We start from the raw sequence: 14292 nt of genomic DNA on the forward strand, positions 1-14292 counted from the left end.
GCACTTCCAAGTCCTGAGGAAATCCCACATGAAGAATCTTCTCCACATTCCCTAAACCAGGACCAGGGGTGATGCCTGAAGACCAGTTCAAGGTGGGAGGAGAACCTGAGCGGCCCCAACCATTCAAGATGGTCAAACATATGCAAGCCTTTCCCTCTCTCTACCTTGGGAGAGACAGGGTTAAAAATAAAGAAGTCTTTGCTGAAGCTGTTTGTCTGAAATTAATAAAAATACCCCAAACCAACAAAACGATGGCTCTGCCACCGTCAGTTACATTTGCACCATCTCCTCCCCTAGACCTGCAGGATCACTCTGGGAGCACCTTCCTGGTGGCTTCTCCTTGGGATATCTCCCACAACAGCCAAGGTGTTCCAGCAACAGGAAAGGTAAGAGGCCGGGGATTTTATCCTGGAGAAAAATAATCCTAGCAAGATGATCACAACATAATCAAGAGTGTGCCCCTCCACAGCACACGGTGGCTTTGCCAGTCCCCAAATCATTTCTGTACTTGCAGGAACTGCGGAAGCTGCTGCCAGAAGCCATTTTAGATTGAAACCAAGATTTGGGAACATTGCACAAATGGATGCTCTTCTTTATTGTCAGGCAAGGCAGTGCCACTCACTCCTGGGCCTTCCCAGATTTAGCATTTGAGCATCATCAAATGGGGGGGTAACAGATGTAACACTAAGATACTTCACAGACACAAGAGGTCTCCTCTTTTGCCTTTACTATAAAAGGCTTTTTGTGTGATGTATGAAGACAATAACTCTTCTTAATGGCTATTACAGGAAGATTAAAAATACAAAGTCACTTTGAGTATAAGCATTGGTACTCATGAACACTTTGTCCCACATACGGTATGATTTCAGGTTTGGGGAACACCACAGAGCCTTCCTACCCAAACACTGACATCTCATGCATGGAGCCCTACGAACCCTCCCCGTACTTCTGCTCTGGGCACCTTTTACAACACTTGAATACATCATCCAGCTGCTCCGAGCCTCACACACCATTTTCACACCACCACCATGCAACCAAATCACACTTCCCTCTTCAACAAGAGACACCCAGCTAAAGCATCAATACTGGGAGGATCTGAGCAACCAGCACTCACCAGTTTGCTAATACTGAAATTATACCCTCCGGACCCTCTGTAAAGAATGGTTTCACAAAGATAGAAAACCCCCTTGGTACTCTGCAGGACTGGATCCTAAAAACCAATTTCAGTTCACCCTTCTTGCTCCCTGGATGGAACAGCACGTTCTGGCCACCCAACCCTCTCAAGTCTACAAAGTCTACCCCAGCTTACTAGTGGTTTACTCTATGCTGTATGGGAGACAATACCTTTTCACTTGCTTTCATGGAGGAGATTATTTGACATTTAGGCAAAAAAAGAAAATCCACCACCTTGTCACTAAACCCCAGCACTTTTGCGTTACAAGTAACCCTGCATCTCATATAGCTGATAAGCAAGTTCTGTTTTGATGCAGAAGGGCTATTTGAAAAGGTAGAGGAAATCAATGGGTAGAAACTGGCATTTTTTTGTAGCCTTAGAAACTTGGAATAGTCTGGGGAACAGACAAACTACTGACTTCCCAGCATCGTCTCAACTGTACTTATTAAATAAGATCCCACACGTCGTATAAACTCTACCATATGCGTGCAGAAGAAAAAAAGATTTTCAGGCCTTTTATAAATGAAACCTCCTCTGTGGCTTAAAAAAAACATACGATGCTAAAACTAAAATATTACAGAGGCTGCAGCTGCACAAACAAATAAATGCTGTTTACCAGCAGAGGTATTTACTTACTGACAGTCAAGAAACGTTGGTTTATAATAAAACGGTGGCATTTTAGATTCATATTTTGCTTTTGCTACATTGTTCCCATTCGCAGCCATAAACTGTAAAAAGAAAAAAAGCAGAAAGAATTAAAAAATGTTAACAGTATTTTCCTTTGTCCTCTTTTGCACCTACACAGTAATAAAATTGTTGGGATGGAGCCTCTGTTCCCTTACTAAGAGGTTTCCCCAGGACTGTGCACAGAAGGGATGCTGTAAAGACTGTGCCTGCAAATCAGGGCTCAGAAACTAATGCTGATTGTTATTGCCAGGGCTCACAGCTTAGTACGATGCTGAGGACAGGTCCATGTCCCAGTCACACGTGCACAATCCCCACTGGTCCCCACAGGAGCAGAAGGCAGCACCCGGTGGCATTTCCCACTTGCAGGCATAGGAATGAGATTACTCCCAGGGAATCCAGCACAGAAATTAGGTAACCAGAAGGCAAAACCTGACACTGACTTCAAGTCCCTGTGCGTTACGGTTCCAGAGAGGTAACAGTCTCCGACAATACACCTTCTGTTTTGGATCACATCACTTGTTCCGAAAGGATAACTTTATTTTTCCAAAGCCATGCCAGCAAGCTCAGGGGTTTGAAGCATCGAATAAATACATAAATAAACGAACAAATGCCCTATCTGCTCCTTTCCTTCTGATCTCGGCTATGAAAGTCTAGTTGAGAACTCTGCAAACAAACCCACATATTCCCCTATTCATAAATTTTATGTAATGAAAGTCACTTTGTAAGCGTAAAAACAAAACCCATTATTTTCCAGGCAGACATTCTAAATATGTTTCGTCTTGTATCAAATGCCAAGCATACAAGCATAACAAGCAGCAAAGTGCTTTTTTTCCCCCCTCTCCTAAACATTTTTCCCCATTATTTTAATGGTTTTGAGCTTCTCAAGTTTACATATTCCATCTGTTCTAAAAAGAAAAGCAGGGAAGGGAAAACCCATGCAACACAAAGGCCTATTTTTCTCATAAAACACATGACACCCTGAGCTGCGGCTTTCATAAAAACCTCAAATCTACAACATACAAGAACAAGATAAAGATCAAAGACTGGTAGTGTTCTTCATGCCTTTAAAGGCACCAATAGTCAAAGTAGATGGGTTTTCTGGGTAGGCTTGTCCTTAGCAACATCAGCCAAATCTAGGCAGGTGTGTGGCTTAAAGAGAATTTATACCGTAAGGGTTCAGTTCTTCGAGATGTGAGTTTAAGGGTCTTCAACACTGAGTGGAACAAAGCCAGAAACTGGTGAGCTGGGCAGCGGTGGTAGACTCAAGGGCTAGTCTACTGCCTGGCCTAAGCTACAGGTACTGTAAGGAACAGAAGACAATTCATTTAAAATCAGTTACTTCTACACACCCTATTTCATTGGTATTTCTATGGGGGGGGGGGGGGAAATCCTCACAGCTTCTTCATGAAATGGCTATTCCATTTTTCAACCAGCACCAGCAACCTCGCTCCCACATTCAGGAATTATCTAGACATGTTTTCTAAAATCACTTTTGTTGTGGCATCTTCAGAAAGGATTCTGGTTTATAGCTTTGTTGGTTAAACACAGCAACCCAAGCTCACTGGTACTTCACACCTCAGATGCACGTACCTCCACTTGAGCATCATCCCAGTCATCCAGGCGGACCGACTTCACTTTGCTGACTTGGGGAATACTGCGATGGATTCCTGAACAATTTAAGCAGATGAAGATCCCTAGGCTGTGGGATGCCCAGTCCGGGTCTGAAAGCAAGAAGGAAAGAGAGAATTGCACTTGACTGCTCCATGGGATTCAGCGCTGGAGGAAGGAGAGATGGGGCAGGACAGGCCATGGAAAGTGAATTCAGGAGGCACCAGGTCCAACTCCCTTGACTGTAAAGGCATCAAATAAATAAACAAGCGAAATAGATATATGTGCCATTTATATTGATAGTAATACAAATTAAACTAGCAGATCTGCAATCTCAAGTGTAGCTGTTACTCGCAAAAACCTAATATACAGATAACTTGTATGCCCAAGACCTCCTAAACAACATGCTCACATGAAGAGGTGAATGCCCATCTTTCATCAGCAAATCCCACCCAAGTGCTGCACGGAACAGAAACTGCACAATTAAAACAGACAGCTCAGGGATGCCGCTATGCTGCTCCCTTGATTTGATATTTTTTGTTTTATTTTTTTCCTTAATTTTCATTTCTTTTTTATTTTCTTTACTTCTGACAATGGGAGTGTTCCGCAGAGAGACTTCCCTCCCACAGCTACAGCACAGCTCTCCATGCGAGGAGGTTTCCAGCCCTTGCCTTAATGGAAAAATGCCACCAGTGGCAGCTCTGTACTTTCTCTGAGCAGAACCACGCGCTGTTTACAGCCCCGAGCTGACGTCTCACACAAAGCACTTTAAACACAAGTCCCTCGCCTCCAAATTCCTCTTCGGGAGAGGCACTGCCTGAAGCGCAGGGCAATGGAGAGGAACTGGAGGAGGGCAGGGGCCAGGGCAGGACACATCCACCAGTGTCCCCAGCGCTGCCTCGCTAATAAAGCCAATACAGGGATCTTTGTTTGAACTCTGACTAGCAAATGTCAGTGCCTGCTATTCCAGCTGCGTCCCAGCAGAAAGAGCTTCCTTGCAAGTCACCAACTCAGCCTCTAGATCCTTCCCCTCTTCCCATCCTCCCCCAAACCCACCCCATCGTATGCGGCTGTCAAGGGGTAAGGGCAGGTCCTCTCACAAACCCTCATCATTTGTTTATTCCCCTGCAGTAATTACACTAACCACTCCTCACAGTGCAGCTATTATTTATAAAAGCAAGGCAACATGCTTTCTCCTCCTTCTACATATTTAATGGTCTGGCTACGTCAGTGCAGCAGGAGGAGGCTGGTGTGGGGCAATGCAGCTCCTCCATACAAGGTACTGAGGTCTGCTACCAGCCCCTGCCTGCAGGGACGCCCACCAACCTCCCCCTGCACGCATTAGGGAAGACAAATTTGGTTCCCCAGAGGTGGCTGTGCTCAGATATAAACGAGGAGCCTCAATGGATGCTGTTGGGTGCCCACCCAGGAGAGGGAAGTAAATTCCCAAGCTTTTATAAGTGCCATCCGCTGCGGCTTGATTGGCACAGGGCTGGCACCAGCAGCCACAAGTAAAGGTGTCTGCTGTTTACATGGCCTCCCATCCTCATGCAGGACCCTGATGACTCCTGCGGAGGCCTGGCAAATACAGAACCAGTCAAGTCAAAGTGCACTGCAGCAGCAACCAAGTATGGGCTCTGTGCCCACATACAACCACACCAGCGAGGACATGGGGTGAGGATCTGATCACAGTTTCACACAACACTTGAGGTCAGGCACCCCAGTTACTCTGATCGCAGGTTATTGAACTATGAGTTGGCCACAAGAATCAAGAGTTTTGCACACCATGCTCATGCATGTTTCTGTGCTTTAACTCCTCAGATTGTCCTGTCCCATCTCCAAACACCTGGCTGTAATCAAAGTCTGGGACCTGCCAAACTTCCTACTACAAAACCAGCCCAAGGTGCAGCATTGTGGCCTCACGGTAGGCCAGGACCATGGGACCAAATGATGAGAGTCATGCAGGGCGAAAGCATTCTGGACTTTTGTTGAAAAACCCATCTCTTGACTTCCATGTAAAGTATGAGGCATGAGGAAGCGCAAAAGGGTCTGGAGGATGGGGCAGCCACAGAGCAGCAGCAGCAGTGAGGAAGCAGAAGCTGCAGCAGTGAAGTTTGGAGCTGGGACCTAACGTGGCCACCAACTCCCTGTGCTCAGCACAGCCACTTCCCAGTAACTGCTCCAAGCCTTCCCAGTGCAATGAGTTGTGATCAAAGCAGTGCCTGACACAGGGAAATGGATATCAAAGTATGCATTTGCCTCCGCGGGTTTTACCAGGAGCCCCAACACTTGTTTTGTGTCGACAGATTTATCTTGGCACACAGGTGGATTTCTTCATGTTGTCCGCAACTTCCTAGACTTGAAGAAGCACCCCTTCCACTGCCTGCACTGCTGTGCGTGACAGGACCAGCAGACATCACACCTTCCTCTAGCCAGGAAAGAGGACACATTGGGGTGAACATTCTGGAAGAATATCCTCAGGCTCCAATGGAGGAGACTGCCCCTCCAGTGGACATTAAGCCAGCTCATACCCAAGCATCTCTAAGAAGAGGCATGGGTAAACAACACCTCAAGCAATAGGTTTTAATCACAGCTGGGGCTTTAAAGCATTCTCCTCATGCCAACGGTATTTTCTTTAGACAAGACTCTCAAACATGCTTCCCCCTGCTCCACACCGTGTCAAACCGTGTCTAATCAGGGAAGCAAAAGCTGGACTGTATCACAGAATCATGTATTCATGCTCACACGCACATGGCTCTCCATCAGAAGATGACAGTATTTTAGAGGAACAGAGACAAGAGGGTCAGTGATGACCCAGCCCGTGGAAGGGATGCTGGCAGCTTGTTCAATACCTACACCTGCTGCTGTCTCCTTCTGGTGTCCTTCCTTTCACTGTTTCCTCTCTTGCCTAGCCCCAACCTCCACGTCCATCCAACACAAACAGCATCCCACACAGCAAACTTGAAGGAGCACCATGGCAGAGCTGCACGTTTCACTTTACTCACCAGATCCGATACCGGCAGTTTGTATTGCTGTCCTGTATTTATAACAACTTCCTCTTCATTACTCTTCTGGTTTTAAAAGTATGTATCTTTTAAATCCCAAATCGCGCAGCAAGGGTGGATGGAGGAATTGTAGATGCTTGGCTGTTGTGTGCTGCTTTCCTGTGACATTCACAGCCCAGAACTACACAAATTTGGCAATTGTTTTTAATGCCAAGGGAGCACCAGGCAGGAGGAGAGCTCAGAGGCCTCAGGCACTGAGTTAGCCCCGTCCAAAAAACTGCCAAGTAGCAAAATCCCCCAGAACCAACAGATCTATCTGCGAAAATGCCTCTGAAGCATCAGTGTTACTATAATGCATTAGAGATCTCAATGAACTTGCTCTCCTGGCTGAAGTCATGCCTGAGAAAGCAAGCCAGCCCAAGCCATTCCCTGAGTTTAGTTGAAAGCCAAAAGGAATTTCTAAGCATCAGCTGAACAAGCCGGAGGGCTACGGGCCCACCCAAGCCGCTGGTGTGACCCACCGTGCCACCGCACTGCCCGTGGGCAGGAAGGACGAGGGTGGAGGATTCCCTGAATCCATCTTCTGGAGGGTTCTGCCCGCGCTGCTTCCCCTTCTCCCCCACGCCTTGAACTTGTGACACCGGTCCCGAAGAGCCCCATAGCTACGAGACTGCTGCATCAGACACCTGCAGGAACTGGGGACTGACCCCCAGGCAGACGGCTGCGGCAAGCACCCACTTCTGCAGGGATGCTTGTCCAAAGCCCTTTTGTATGATTTGGGGCTGCCAGTGGCAACTCAAGCACATCCGAGTCCCCCTCTCTTCATTCCTGCTCTCCCCCACAAACAACAGGAAAATTCTCAGCTCAGGAACATGGTAGATACCACCAGTGATCTCTGAGCTTGGCATAATCGTAGACTCCAACCCTTCAAATGACTGTGCCATCGCTTTCAGATAAGACATCAAGCACACAAATAAAGTGTCTTTGTAAGAGACAAGGGAGTTTTGGGGCAGCCCATTTAGTGAACCCTCAGCTGTACGGGTGGCAAGCTGCGGTCTCCATAGCTAGGTGAAGTCCACCTTGCTGCTAGACACTTCAATAGCTAGAACATGTTTTTCATGCTGGACATTGCTGGGGCGTTCGGTAATTTTATTTAAGCCATTTTATCTGGGCAGGGCTCAAAAAAGTGCACCAAAATGGCAATATATCATAACCTGGACCTTTCGGGCACCATCCAAAAGAGATGAGTTTTTCTAAGCCTCCAGAGTTTCCAGCAAATAGCAGCGAAGCCTACTGAAAACTCTCCAGCGTGCCTAAGCCCCACACAAATTACTTTATTCCATTATTTCCAGCCAAAAGGAATAAAGACTAGCAAGGAGCAAGGGGAATATTAAACCAAATACACTGCTGTAAGTGCAAAAAGTCTCTTATCCTGCAGCACTGTTGCTCCAGAACAACCGATGCCAGCCCTAGAAGGCTTTAATTGCCCAATGTAGTAGAGATTTCTGGTCACTTACAAACAGATTATAATGAGTTTTCAAGCAAAAACTTGCTGCAGCTTCGCTTTTAAGATTAATACATAAACAACACCAGACTAAGCTCAGGAGAAGGGCACGGGCTGGTATTTTCCCATCTCGTACAACTGACAGGGAAGGCAGAGCCAGAGATCAGAGAAGCATCTAAACCAAAACTAAAACACTTGGGCATCACAGCTCAATTCAGAAACTAACTTCCACACACAATCCCTTTTGCCACCACAAGCTCTAGGAAAACCAAGGGCAGAGAGCAATGAACCCTGCAGCTCGAACCCAACATTACTGAGTGTAAGAACTGCCCATAGAGGGAAAAACAAAGGCTGGACCCAGAAAAATACAAAGAACCAATGTAAGAGAACATAGACACAGGGTTCCAGTTTGAAAATACCGAGATGCCATCAACCCAAGTAAAATCCCACGAAGCAGAGCAGTAGCAGACTCATAGTAGCCACAAGACAAGAGCAAGAACTCAGGAGTCCCAAAACTTACTTGGATGCCCCTATTCCACCTTCTGCTTTAAACTACAGTTACCACTATATGTATATAGTGGTATATATACTATACTAGTGGTATAGATAATATATACTCTATGTATACACTATATATATATAGTATATTACTGACCAAGAGAATGTCAGTGAGAACATGGGCAACGCACAGCAATACACCGTTAACACGTCCTCCAGCACACAACCAAGGCCTGACCCTCAGTTAGCTGCCTGCCTGCATCCCTGCTGCACCAGCTGGGTGGGAGCCAGTGCTGGGATGGAGATTCAACAGATTTTTCTGACCTCTGTCCCTTTGAGGTGTTAAAGACTAATTAGAAGGGAGAGGACGACCTCTCAAGGTAGGCAAACCCTTTTTTACCCTATCGATAAGGTAACTCACACCCTACCATACAGGATATAATCACAGGGATTTAAGAGCCATCAACACAAGCAAAAAGCCTTTTCTGTTTGCTGCTCACTGGCTGCTGATTTTCTAAATGCCCCAGTCAGGAGAATCTCATGTCCAGCACTGAAGTTCTGTTGCTATTTACTCTGGGGAAAGACTAGGAGGTTAATAAACAGACCCTGGTCATGCATGTTTAAAAGTAACAATAAAAGACATTAAGACAGAAGCCAAACAGCCTCCCACCAACACTCCTCCCTAAGCAGGAAAAATGTTCAGTGAAGGCACCAAACTTGCCAAGGTCTCTTTATTCAGCTGGCAGGTCCCAGCAGCCCACTCTGCTTGCTGTCTGCAGCCCCCGACTGTGCTGCAACCCAGGCATCAGCAGCAGACAGAAAACACCGCTGCATTAAACCTCCTCTGTTTCAGAGAGTCCCCCCTTCCCTGCAGAAAGTGGCATCCTGCTAAACACAACTGCTGTGGGATTTTCTTTTTTACCTTTAAAAGGGCTGGCAAATTCCCAGGAAAAAGATAAAATAAATCACTCTTTAAGTGAGAGGACAATGGAGGTGCGGGAACAAGTTTCCACTTTCAGCTTGAAAACGAAAAGCCTGTTTCACGCCATTAGAGCAGCGAAGCTCTGGAACAGCTTTCCGGTGGGAGGTAGTGGGGGCAAGAGAGAGAACTAGCTGTGAGGCAGAGCCCTGTGGCTCCACAGGGAGGGGATGGGGAGATGCCGCTGTGGATGACAGCGCAAGGCAGGACCCGATGACTCACTCCGTTGTCTTCCCCATACGTGTTTTTAGGACCGGTGGTTGGCTAGGGGAAGGAGAGAGTTGACATCAAATCCTTTCAGTGCCCTCCTTAATCCTGAGCAAATCAAGCAATCTCCAGCTCTCATGTGTTTCCCTCATTCACCACCCTCACTTCATGACATCAGGGGAATAGAAAAGCTTCACCTGCTTTAGGAATGCGAAGATGCTGGGCCTGTAGCAAAGATGTTTACAATGACCTCAGCCACACACCACTCACCCTCAGGCTTTTATATATACTGTTAGACCAGAATACCAGATCAGCTCGGCTCTGCAGCATAACGCTCTGATACCAGACCCCCTCCATCACCTGCATCTGCTCTTCCTCCATCCCTCACCCCCTGTGAGCCTCAGGCACAGAGGCTGATCTTACCCAGGGTCCCAGTAATCTATCCCAAATAAGAAAGATGAAAACGATAAAACCAGGCCATGTAAACTGCTGCTGGAAGGCTTAAACTGCAGAATCGCTTTGATGGGATTTCCATGTCTGTTTTCAGAGCCTCCCTGTCCTCCGACAATGTAAAATGATTCTCTCTTCGTGGAAACACAAACCTAAGTCATAGGAAAATGGGGTAAAGGGAGAAATAGTCAAGGTCTTGTTATGCCCTGAGATAACCATCAGTCTCATGATGTGAGGAAAGATGGCCAGAGACAAAGAACCATTTAGGGGACAAAAGAGGCTGAACTGACACATTAGTCCTGAAGGAAAAAAAGATTATTCTAATACATGGAGAGCCATCAAACCCCAGCAATTCAGGGAACTGCTCAGTTTGCACTCGAGACTGCATTTCCCATACTGCCTTCAATGGGAAAGCACATCTTTAAACCCATCAAAACAAACACACTGCAAACCAACACCCAGGACCTAGAGTCCAACACAGAAGTAGGTAACAACAAAGAACATGATGCCGTAGGTAACAACCTTAGTACAGTGGTTCCTACCCCAGAATTCAGCCTGAAAGATGTAGTTAATCCGATTTCATTATTCAATACAGATGGATGACATTTTTGCAGCTGAAACATTTTTTATTCAAAACAACTTTTCATTGCAAGTTCAGATTTTGTAAAGACACAGTTAATAAAAAACTAACTAAAATCTTAAAAATATAAAAAACTTGCAAGCAAAAATGTAACCTCTCCCTTTCTTCCCACTCTGACTTTCAATTTCTACTTCAGCATCCTTTCTGCATTCCCAGCTGTTGCAGCCAGGGCCACTCTAAGCCTGCTCTCCCTACCTGAAACATGCCCTCAAAATCCGGGAGGAGTTTTTGGAAGCTCTGCTTTTACACAAGAGATTTTTCTGCCAGACATACACACTGGTCATAGGGAAGACAAAGATCTGACTTTCCTGAGCATCACATTCACTACCATGTTCCACCCAGATGCAAAGTGCACAAACCGGAACGCACATCCTGGACACAGCAGCCTGGCTTGCAGGGCTTGGCCACTTAAATACTCCTCAATCTCCATTAAGCGGCAAATTCTGGCCCAGCCCCAGGCAATCAGCAGGTTTTGACTAGATCTCCCCAAGGAGATGTGATGACCCTGTGTGGGATGAAGTTACTTACACCTCCTAGGAGGAAAAGCACTGCCTCCCCCAGTGCTCCCCAAGCTTTGCTTTCCTGCATGGTCACAGCTTAGCCACAATAATACCAAGCTGTGAGTGCTTCTGCATCAGGCACCCAGATTTGTGTTACCTGAGTATACAACACCTGGGACAAGCCGTTACTTCAGGGCTATGGCTACTGAGCCTCACTTGAATGTCAAAGCAGTAACAAAAGGAAACAACCTTTTTTGACAGCAGGGAAGGGAAAAACACCTTTCGCTGGCTGATTTCTGAAACAAATATTTCCAAGAGCGAAAGCAAACCCAGCTGGCTTCCAAACGCACACATTAAAGTGACTAACAAAGAATTTTCCCCTGCTACATTTCTGACCCATCCTAGTCTTTGTTATCAGCATCCCTGAGCTAAATGGCTACCTCTTCTCATGGATCGCATCTTAAGGGTTTCAGGGAAAGGAACATACCCACCTGAGCAGCAGCAACAATAAATCAGGGATCTTGACCTTTTGCTCCCCCCTCCTCAGCTGTACCAGATCAGCGCTATGATGATGCGCACATGTGGGAAAGCACAAGCACGCCCTGCTTTCCTCATCCGCTCATTCCCCACCCTCCCTCTTCTTTCAGTCTCACTTTATATCTCTGCTCTGGTGGTTTTCCAGTGCCCAGCTGTCCACCCAGTTCCAGCTCTCCCCTTTATCTTTCTGTGCATCCCACTTCTCGGCGCTCCATTCTCTAAGGCTCTCCGGACACCCATCCCACATTATCTCATACCCAGAAACACCTGGCATGCCACGCCTGCCCAGGAAATAATAGAGCTGAGCCTCGATATTTTACATATTAAGACACAAGTTATATATCTTGTGTGAAGTAGCCCTGGGCATCTCCAGTTTATTGTCGCTCCCAGGCAGATGTGCACATCACAGCACCACCAGTAGCTCTTGTTTGTCAAAGAAACTGAGGCAAAGTGATCATTAAAGAAACTGGGTTGATGAACAGGGATCCAGTCCCAGGGAAGTAATGCTGTGACAGTTCAGAAGAGAGGCTGAATGGTATTAATATAGCACATCCTGTGTTATAAAAGACACTGGCCCAAATTCTGCTCTCGGAGTTTCAGATTCACTAGGGCATCTCTCCGTGCAACTGTCACCAAAATCAAAACGCGGTTTTGTTGTTTTACAAGCCCGTTTGAAGCCTTTAACAACGACTCTCTTTCCCTGATGTGAGCTATTTTATTGACCTACAGCTTCATCTCCATCCTGCTGATGGCTGAGAAACTTCCCATTTTGCAAAGGGGCTTTATATTACACACAGGGCAAGGGAGAGTTACCCCATTGATCTGAATGGCCCAGGCTTGCAAAGTCTTCCCCAGGAAGGAATAATTTAGGTAGCTACCTCTTCGGTGAGCCCAAGCTGTGCTCAGCAGGACACCTCAAAGGTGGGGTGGTACAGACAGCAGATGGGTGGGAGCAGGCCGAGCAGCACAGCGCTGCAAAGCAGTTCACAGTGCAAAAGTTCTTTGTCCTTTCCAGCTGGATACAGGGAGACACAATGCATCTGAAGGTGAACTGCAGTGTCTGAGATGCAGATTAGGGACATAAGCCCAGCGGTAATGGTATGAGCTGGGTGGTGGTATCCAATAGGTCTTGGAATCCTAAATAAATCGATAGCCAGAAAAATGAGGTTCAGCTGAAGTGCTGGGTTTTCTTTAACCTACAGAATGATGGAAGCTGAAAAGGACAGCCTTTCTCTATGCCTCTTCAGAGCCATCCTGCTCCAGCGAATACTAATTTAGGTGTTTCTACATGGTGATTTTTTACCTTTTTTAAAGGGAAGTTACTCGCTATGCGATTTCCTCAGGTTCTCCTCAAAGGCAGGTCCCACCACACCACACAGACCCCACTCAGCACGAGCAAAAGCCTTCCCAAGCTCACAGCCAGACCCCAACAATTCACCATCCAAAGAGTGAGCAGGATGCTCCTAGCTCAGCTTCTCTCCCCTCTGTACACGAAGAGGGCCACGGACATTTCAGCCCGCTCCTGTGCCGGCCGTTAAGCAGCGCGCAGGGCAGGCTCCCACCGGGGGCAGCCTGGCCAAAGGTTGGTGGGCAGGATGCCCACGGCGGTGCCCCTGGTCCCTCCCGTCTGTTTGCTCGCCAACAGGGGCGGGAGCGGCGACAGAAGCCGCTGGTGGCGAGGGGACACAGGGAACAGCCCCCCAGCAACACAGCCTCCCCCGGGCAGAGCCGAGCGGCACCGGGGCTGCACTGCAGACCGCGGGACCCGCCGGGGATGACATCAGCGCTGCCACGACCGGGCGAGGAGCGGGGCTGGAGGAGACGGGGTGGGGGGGTGATGGAACCTCTGCTGGGGCTGGTCCGAGGATGCAGCGACAGCGCCGAGCATCCCGCCGCATCCCCCGGGGGAAGTAGGCGGGTTCGGGTACCCTCTCGGCGGGCACAACCCCATCGCTCCGGAGAAGGCAGAGCCCCCCTGCGCCGCCGCTGTCTCCGTGCCGAGCCGTGCGGCACCGTGCGGGCAGGTACGGCCGCCACCCGTGCCCCCCCCCCCCCGCCTCGCCCTGCCCTTACCCGGGGCGGCGCAGTCGGCGCACGCCGTGTTTCCCGGCCGCTGGAGCAGCTCCACCAGCGCCTTCCTGCTCCTCTCCTTCGCCATGGGGCCGGCGGCGCGGTGCGGGGCTCCGCCGCGGCGGGGCGAGCCTCACGGTGCGGGGCGGGGGGCGCTGGCGAGGCGGGCGGCGCGCCCGGGCTGCTCCATGCGGCCCCGCTCGCCCCGCGCAAGGTGAACGGGACGCGCCGGGGCGGGTCCTGCCCTGACGCCTCCGAACCTCGCCGCTGCCGTTGTTGCCTCCGCCGGAGCCGCCCGCCCGCCCGGGCACGGTGCCGGTTCCGCCTTCCGCCGGGCCCGGGGGGCTGGCGGCTCCCTGAGCCGCTCGCCCGCGACCTCCAGCGGCCGCTCCTCGCCGGGGAGCCCGGTTCCCGCGGGGGTTCCCCAGCATCG

At 48.7% G+C, this 14292-nt stretch overlaps 1 protein-coding gene across 1 annotated transcript in view; it reads right to left on the minus strand.

Moving 5' to 3' along the window:
• The window catches only part of ADAP1 (ArfGAP with dual PH domains 1), a 61479-nt gene extending 47332 nt beyond the window's left edge, over positions 1-14147 (minus strand). Inside the window, exons 1-3 of the mRNA XM_065684441.1 lie at positions 13863-14147; positions 3452-3582; positions 1811-1902 (exon numbers count right to left, since the gene is read on the minus strand). Of these exons, the coding sequence (XP_065540513.1) occupies positions 1811-1902; positions 3452-3582; positions 13863-13947 (308 nt within the window). The 5' untranslated portion in view covers positions 13948-14147. The remainder of the gene's footprint in view (positions 1-1810; positions 1903-3451; positions 3583-13862) is intronic.
• Positions 14148-14292: the final 145 nt, after the last annotated feature.

Source organism: Lathamus discolor, chromosome 6 (assembly GCF_037157495.1).
Source record: "Lathamus discolor isolate bLatDis1 chromosome 6, bLatDis1.hap1, whole genome shotgun sequence".
NCBI lineage: Eukaryota > Metazoa > Chordata > Aves > Psittaciformes > Psittacidae > Lathamus > Lathamus discolor.